The following is a 7940-nucleotide window of genomic DNA, read 5'->3' as shown; positions in this document are numbered from 1 at the left end:
GCAGAGGGAGGATCGGATTCGGCTTTTGGTTTCGTGGTTTCGGCATGGCGATTCCCCATAATTCGCGGTTTCTCCCGATCCTTGGTGGGCCATTGTATTTGTATCGTTCGTTTCTTTCTTCCTCTATTCGACACGACGTGGCATTAGAACAACTCGACAACATCGACAAAGCAGTCTCACTCCGACGCCTCTCAACATTAAGAGGTTGGACTGTTCCCCCTTATAATGGGTTTCAAACCCTTTGACTTTTTCATCTCCAAAAAAAAAAAAGGTTTAACCCTTTATTTTTTCTAGCCCGTCGCCTCTTCGGAGGCGGCGGGCTTTTTTTTTTTGCCATTTTTTTTGATTGAATGGCAACCCCCGACTACTACTACTACTTCTCATGACTATTCAAAGAGTAGTGTCGTCATTCAGAAACTCCTTCTGCCCGTCGTCTCTTCGGAGACGGCGGGCTTTTTTTTATGTCAGTCCATTTTCAGCGGGCCACTGTCGTCACACGCAATGCCATACTGTGCTCCACACACTTGAACGGCTCGAGTCCTGAACTGTCAATGTGCTTGTTGAGGTCGCAACGTAAGTGTCAGGCATCGCGCGGTCACCCTTGGGGCGCACACATCACGCCTGAGACATCGATTCTGTGTAGGGTCCCTCTTTTGTAAATGTGATGACCGTAGCTCATCGAGGCTGCACTTTGCGCACACTCTCACGCAAGCAACTGATGCATCCACAATTCTATTGTGCAGTGTCTCTTGCGCACTTGTCTACGGAACGTCTTCCCTTTTCGGTTCCTCATTCATCTGTTTGCGAGCCAGCTTTGCGAAGTCCCACAGATCCTCGCTGGTATGCCCGCTCAAAGCGCCTCGTTCTTCCTCCGCTCTTTGGCTGGCCAACATCTTCTCCAGCTCCTCTTCCTCCTCCTCCTCCTCCTCCTCCTCCTCCTGCGCTCGTACACTGGGAGGACGCATTGCGCCCTGCAAAGGCTCTTGAGCTTCGTCACCCGCTCCACGCTTACCCTCCCCGTCGGAAATTGCTAGGTGCTGGGACAATCCGACCGTAGCTTCTTGTGGATCCCTTCCACGCTCTACAATGCGAAGATCGCCAAATATGGAAGAGACGTCCTTGGGTTCATTGCGGCTGACGAGCAGCAGTGTGGATTCGGGTCTCTCGAAATTGGGACCTCGCGAGATTCGTGTGGTCGGCGAGCGTACATCTCGAACACTCTGAGAGGTTTGCGGCAGGGCGCTTCCCGCATCTTCGCCTTTGCTGCTTCCAGCAGCGGTCGACGCGCCTGTTGCTGTCATCTCTGAAGCTGTTGCAATGCCTGCACGGCCCCTTGGTGGTGTTCTTCGCACGGTAGACATCCCTCTCGGCAATTTTGGATTACGCGGTCTGTCAGAGCGCGGAGGAAGTGGAGTGGCTGTTGCTCGAGATGCGAGCGCATTGGCACTTGCATTGCGAGCCGTATTGCTGCGCACGAGTCTATCCGCTTCTCGTGCCTCTCTGGTTGAGGGCGATTCTGACAGATTGTTCTCTTGTTGTTGTATGGGCACAGTGCTAGACTGGCCCGCGGGCAATTGCACTTCGCCTCTTGCTTCCAGATCCTCGAGCAACTCTATACTTTGCTGGGTATCATCACAGACTTCCCACCTGCCACCGCTCGCATTGCCGCCGAGCAGCAAGTTGGATGGCTGACCGGAAGGCTGATCGTGCCCATCATCGCCGAGTATCCAGCGCCTGATCCACGTAGCTCTCGCCCAACAAGCATCCGAGCAAAAGGTCCACGCTCCTCCCACTTCGAGCCTCGTTTCGGGCTCGATGGAGTGCGTGTGCCGGTTGATGCGGTACGACGATGGAGAGCGGGACGAAGAGCCATACTTGTCAGCTGGGCGGCGTGGACGACACGGTGTGGATCTGCAAGCTGGATAAGCGCAGAGTGCCAAGGCGTGCCTCTCTTCCAAGACCGCCAAGAACAGGGAACGGATAATCTTTCCAAAATTGCCTTCCGGAGCTTCTTCATGCGTGGAGTCGCTCTGATCGTCTGGTGGGACGAAACGACGTCCGACGGTGAGCATTTGTCGTAGGATGTCTGAAGAGACTCCATCAACCAGCTTCTCGTGCGTGTAGAGCTGGGAACGCGCTTCTACTTGAGCTGCAAGGATGGAGGAGGTAAGCACTGCCGCGTCCGACTGGCCCTGATCGTATTCAGGTTGTGATTGCTGCGCAGCGAGGAGCGTCGATGATGAGCTCGAAGCTCGTCGATCTTGATGATCGCTTGGTGTCGAAGGGAGCTGCACGCGCAGAGAAGAGGTAGCTGAAGGTAGTCTGCCTTGAACATGTGCAGCACTCTGAGTCGATGCTCCCGCCACCTGCCTTTGCGCCTTGCGGTCAGAGGTTTCGCAGTGAAGAGCAGGCATTGCTACCACACGAAAGCTTCATCCCGATTCGCTGCTCGGCCGCGCTTGTTTCCCAAAGCCAAAGGCACGATATGGATTGGTGGCGAAAGACGTGCGAGCGGCCTTGTTCGTTGCTGTGGTCTCCGCTAGATGCACGCTTGAATCCACACTCGACTGTGACTTCCGACTCGAATGCAAGAGACGCGGCGGAGAACCTCTTGAATGCTGTGCGCTGAGTCCGTTCCTGAGTTCAGACTCCTCTTAATCTTCCCCATAACCCGAGTCTTGAGCGATCAAGAAGCAGGACTCTTGAATGAAAGAGGAGCCGTCAAGACACGAGACTTTCGACTTGATTCTTGAATGCTATCGTGCGTGGCTGTGAAGAAATCTCAACTTGATTCGAGGTCAAAATCAGTGAATCCTGAAGCCAAAACTTGAGGGTCTTGAGCCTAAGTCTTTGTGTAAGGCAGCGGGTCGAGCGATGATATTATTGATTTCAAGTATGAGATAAATGTGACCCTTGACGTCACTTTATTTCAAATGGTAGTTGTGGATAATTCAGCTTTGACTTGTGCTTACCGCCAGCCTATCACCAGCCAAAACAAAAAGTGGCGTGCAGAGAGGAGGCCATGCAGCTCACGCGTCATGCATGCCTGCATGCCCTCGAAAACCTCGCTGTGTAGAGAAACTCGAGTCCAATTCAAGATTCTTGATTGTGATGTCTCGTATGCCACCTTCATGTGCGGCCACCTTTCTCTTCTACAGCAGACCTGAGCGTCTTCTTGATAGGCTCAGATGGCGAATGACTTATTGGCGCATGATTGTCAAGTCAGAGTGAAGGTGGGAGTGGCAGCGCATTGCTGATGCAAAACAAGTCAAAATACCGTCAAAGGGTCGCGGAGGCTGCGATAAGGCGGTGCCTGAAAGGGGAAGAGAAGGCGGGCACATCACACATAATTACGCTCGCTTCAGCACGCAGCATGGGATCCTTCTGATCGCGCGTCTATATATACCTCAGCATATGCATGCAGCTCAGCACGAGGCGAGCAGATTCACGCTGCGAGCGATGCGCGTGCAGCATGTACAGTACGTGTCTCTCATCAGCACCAGCATCAGCAGCAGCATGCATCCGCGACGGCGGCCCACGTACGCCAAATCACGAATGCGGTGTTTCTTGCTGCTGATGAAGTGCGTGCGTGCACGACACGACGGTCGACAAGCGCGGCTCGGCGCGGCTCGATCCCATATTTCGCGGGCGCGCGCGTGCACGCCCTCCCCCGCGGCCCTGTAGTCTCCCTTTGATCGCGCCGCGGCCGCTGTGTAGCTGCCATGCAACTGATGCGGAACTGCCACAGCTTATAGCTGCTGCTGTACCCCAGGAATCGGCTCGCGGACCTTTTGGGAGTTTGCAGCTTCTCAAATCCATGCACGCCTTGCCATGGCACATCGCATTCAGCATTCGTGCTGATTGCACGCATCCATCCATCACAGGCACGGTGCTTCGCGCAGTAACAATTATTGGGAATGAAGCTCGAGTCGACGGTATGCTCCTCACAACGTCGCACATTGCGCCCATTCACCATCCTCGTCACTCTCTCAGCCCTCTATTCTTGAGGACAGAATCGGCTTTTTTTTTTTGCCTTGCGCTCGCCTGGACTTCGTCCGACATTACCCGATCCCCACACCGCCGTCGCGCCGCATCACCTCGGGGCATCGCGTGTATTCAAAGGTGTACGCGCCCGCTCTCAGGATCGAGGGGTGGATTGGGCGCTTCGGTCTTCGGGATTAGAATTTTGTCCAAGGGTACTCTCACCGGCCACCACTTTGCATCCACATCTCTACAAACTTGCTCGCAATTGTCTAAAGTCTTTATCCGCTCGCGACACAACGCAGCATTGGACCACGGCGCGTCAAGCGTGCAAGCCGAGGGTGGATGTAGGGCATCGACGCTGCTACATCCACAGTAGAAATTTTGGACATCATTACTTGCCGATCATCTGTGTTTGCCAGCTAGGCTAGGCGCAGTGACAATGTCCAAGCTTCCCCCACAACATCTATGGTCTCGGGCCACGGCCAGCTCGAGCGGTAGGACGTTGAGAGCAGCGAGCTTTGGCGCTCATCATGCCTCCTCTCGCCACACCGGCTTCGCCATGAGCGGACTTCAGCGTACGCCTCAATCATCTCACGCAGCTTCAAGTGCTCCCGTCGTTGCTGCTGGAACTCCCAGCCCTTCTTCCCTCTCCCATTCATCCGCGACCTCCACCAATTCGCATATCGCTACGGGCAACGAGGTGCCTGGGGCAGTGAGCGCGCCGTTCTTTGGTCCACAGCCACGAGCTGTCGTTGAAGCGGACGTCACACCAACCAGCAGCGCTTCGCAGAGCTCCAGCTTGCTCTCAGCTTCTTCAACTAACTCCCCAGGCCTCGGCAGAAGCAATCTATCACTGCAATCACAAGCATTGATCCCCTACGCTGCTCTGGTCAATCATGCACATGCTGTCAGTGCTAGTCGGCGCTCTACTCTTTTAGCTCCACAACCCATGCGCCGCTACTTCAGCGTGTCAAGCCAAGCAGCCGCACCAGGTGGTATCGCCTCGACCAGTGCGCCCGCTTTACCGCCAAGCAGCATGCACGGCAAAGCCCACGGAACCAAACACGCACACCCAAAACGCCTCAGAGCTAAAGCTCAGACAGACGGTGCAGATGTCTTGCGCGTGACAGGAAGTCCGCTTTCGCGTGCTAGAGATGACAACTCGCCTGGCAAATCTTCAGAAGCGTCCGCAGTCAATCGATACTTCGTCGACTTGTTGAAGGGCAGCGCTGCAGCTGTGAATGCAGGTCAACCCACGTCTTCGGTTGCGTCTGACGTGGATGCCGATTTGTCTGACGGTGGCTCTGGGCAACTCGACTTCTTCGCCCAGCTGCCGCCCAATTTGACCGGCGCCGCCACCTCGTCATTCCACAGTGCGGCCGATGGAGTACCTCAAGGCAGCTCGCCAAGCTTCACGCCACCTCCTTCTCCCGGCCCAGCTCAGTCACCGCCGGCGCGCGACGGCAATGTGCCTTCGGGCAAGTCGATGCAGCCTGCTCGCGCGACTGGCAGCAGTACGGATGGAGATGCGCCAAGCGCTCTCTCTAGCAGTCCGCCGAGCGCGCCTGCGAGCTCGAGCAGTGCTTCAGCAGGTCACCACGAGCTTCAATCCGAATGGGAACGGGCTTTCCAAGCGCCCCGGTCTCAGCGGCACGACTACACGTTGGAGCACGGAGCGTACGGAATTCCAAAGCGTCACCCGCTTAGCGCCATCACCTCGTCGTCTGCCAGTCGCAAAGGCAAAGGTAGAGAGCAAGCACCTCGTAGTCAGCTTGCTCAAATGGGGGACTTCCTCACTGGCTCCAGCGTGCCCTCCGAACCTGGTCTCGGGCCTGTGGATGCCGTCGAGGCTAGACGCGCGGCGCTCAGCGGGGGAAGCACTGCTCAGGGAGACGAAGCTTTTTGGAGTCGGGCAGAGAACGGCACAGGGAATCGAAGGTGCATTAGGGACGCTGACGGGCGTGTGATTCGTGACCGCCTCCGCAGTGTGCAGGTTGGTGAGGATGCGTATTTCCTCCGACCAGTGAGTACGAATATGAAACCCTGACAGTTGGTGCATTACCGTCAATGTGCTCACATTTCGTCTTTTGCTTTATTCTTTCCAGGACTCTCTCGGAATTGCAGACGGCGTTGGCGGGTGGGGTACGAGAGCAGGTGCGGATCCTGCGCTGTTCTCGCGCTTTTTGATGCACTTTTGTGCTGTCGAACTGTCCCGATACGATCACCTGTCGGCGGCTGAATTGACCGCAAACAACGGGGAGGCCCTAGCTGCTTGGACATCAATCGACCCTGTCGAGATCATGCATCGAGCTTGGCGTCGCTGCATTCGAGCATCGCGAAGGGAAGGCATCAAGGGAAGCTCCACTGCGCTCATTGCCATCTTGCGAGAGGATGAGCTGCGCATTGCAAATGTGGGCGACTGCGTGGCGCTGGTCATCAGACCTTCGCAGCGCACCATGGTGTTCCGATCGGAAGAGCAGCAGCACTCTTTCAACTACCCCTTGCAGCTCGGCATGATGAGCAGTGGAACTGGATCCTCCCTGAGCGAGCCGGAGTTGGAGATTGACGATTACGATTATCCAGAGGAGCTGTCTGCCAAAGGCGAAGGCAAGCAGTCTGCGCGCGGAGAGAAGGGTAGTAGAGCGGCTGACGGTAGTCTCGAGTGGGACGAGCCACGTCGCGATGCTGGCAGATACAGCGTGAGTGTCGCGTCGCCTTTCCTCGACGTGAAGTCGAGACGACTCACGATTCTTGCGCTTCATCTCCCATAGCTTCGTGTGCAACCGGGCGACTTGCTCATCGTGGGTAGCGATGGCTGCTTCGATAACCTTTTCGACGAGGATGTCTTGGAAGAAGTCCTACGTTTCATTCCTGTCTCTCAAGTGGGCGAAGTATCAGGCAGCGGAGTTGAAGGCGAGCAGAACTCGAGTGCGGCAGCGAACCCTCTGCCAGCAGACTTTTCACCGCAAGATGTTAGCGAGGCGCTTTGCTTGAGAGCAAAGCAGATTGCTGAAGGTGAGTCACGCGCGTGTCGCGCCCAAGTATCTCTGTAATCTCGCCTGACTACTTTCTCCTACTGTTGCCTCGTCAGACCCTCGAGCAGTCACTTCACCCTTCCAATGCGCGGCGACAGATGAAGGTCTTCATTACGTCGGCGGGAAGCTCGGTGAGTCTTCGTTTCTAGCCGCATCCGGCATCATCGCGGGGCTCTTTACGCCATTCTCTTTCATGTCGATGCTGAGTCTTTCTTCCGCTCGTTACAGATGACGTCTCTGTGCTTGTTGCTGTCGTCAAGGGTCCAACTGCTGGAGGTGATAATCACACGCTTGACATTGGCGAATCTTCGGTCACGGCGACTCGGGCTGCTACCACTGACCCAGAAGCTTCAACGACTGCCTCCGTCTCGTGATATGGCGTCGCGTAAGAGGAAGGCCTCGCATCGAATCAACCAACTGCTGATCACGACGCCTCTGACCGCAAGACGACGTCGCACTCGAGCATGTCCTGAGCTGGACCCTTCATACACCTGCTTTTCTACATTTGTACTCTACAGTCCAGTAAGGTTCCAGCCACACAATGGGTGTAATTGTACTCAATGGGCGCCCGGGGAGGCATGGCGCGCTTGCTTTGGTGAGACGAGAGCGAAGATCGCGTCAGCTAAAAGCTGGCTTGACGTCTGCGTGGCGCAGCCTTGCCGAATCCGATTTGCGGGGTTGGCCGTCTATGGCGTACCCGTGTGTGCTCCGCACACACATGACAGCAAGCCGGACGACGAGTGCGCAGCGTTTCTGCGCAAGACGTCGACGTCTGACCGCAGAGCAAAAATGTCTGCCTAGACTCTTGAAGGCCAGTAAGAGACGCAACGTGCGGATTTGATTGGGCAAATTCGTGATTATCAAGCCGTGCGTATGAGAGAAATGACCACTCACGACTGTTGCTGATGGGAGAACACGTAC

The 7940-nt window shown here is 55.8% G+C and overlaps 4 protein-coding genes across 4 annotated transcripts; 2 read left to right on the top strand and 2 right to left on the bottom strand.

Annotated features, from left to right (window-relative positions):
* Positions 1-616: 616 nt before the first annotated feature.
* IE81DRAFT_213596 (hypothetical protein) lies at positions 617-2673 on the bottom strand. The gene has a single exon (XM_025510987.1). The coding sequence runs from the start codon at positions 2412-2414 to the stop codon at positions 762-764; it is 1653 nt and encodes a 550-aa protein (XP_025372501.1). The 5' UTR covers positions 2415-2673; the 3' UTR covers positions 617-761.
* A 720-nt stretch (positions 2674-3393) lies between these two features.
* On the bottom strand, positions 3394-4200 carry IE81DRAFT_213330 (hypothetical protein). The gene has a single exon (XM_025510985.1). It carries the CDS (start codon positions 3974-3976, stop codon positions 3506-3508), a length of 471 nt encoding a protein of 156 aa, XP_025372500.1. The 5' UTR covers positions 3977-4200; the 3' UTR covers positions 3394-3505.
* IE81DRAFT_213449 (hypothetical protein) lies at positions 4200-6147 on the top strand. The gene has a single exon (XM_025510986.1). It carries the CDS (start codon positions 4424-4426, stop codon positions 6029-6031), a length of 1608 nt encoding a protein of 535 aa, XP_025372499.1. The 5' UTR covers positions 4200-4423; the 3' UTR covers positions 6032-6147.
* On the top strand, positions 6090-7251 carry IE81DRAFT_285959 (hypothetical protein; the record flags this gene model as incomplete). Its single annotated transcript, XM_025511655.1, has 5 exons — positions 6090-6507; positions 6628-6683; positions 6756-6839; positions 6906-6999; positions 7076-7251. Coding segments are annotated over 5 exons (828 nt in total), but the record flags the coding sequence as incomplete, so codon positions are not given.
* Between the last annotated feature and the right edge of the window lie 689 nt (positions 7252-7940).

Source organism: Ceraceosorus guamensis, assembly GCF_003144195.1.
Source record: "Ceraceosorus guamensis strain MCA 4658 unplaced genomic scaffold IE81scaffold_6, whole genome shotgun sequence".
NCBI classification, from domain to species: domain Eukaryota; kingdom Fungi; phylum Basidiomycota; class Exobasidiomycetes; order Ceraceosorales; family Ceraceosoraceae; genus Ceraceosorus; species Ceraceosorus guamensis.
The sequence above is the reverse complement of the archived record's forward strand: the minus strand, read 5'-3'. Positions and strand labels throughout refer to the sequence as shown.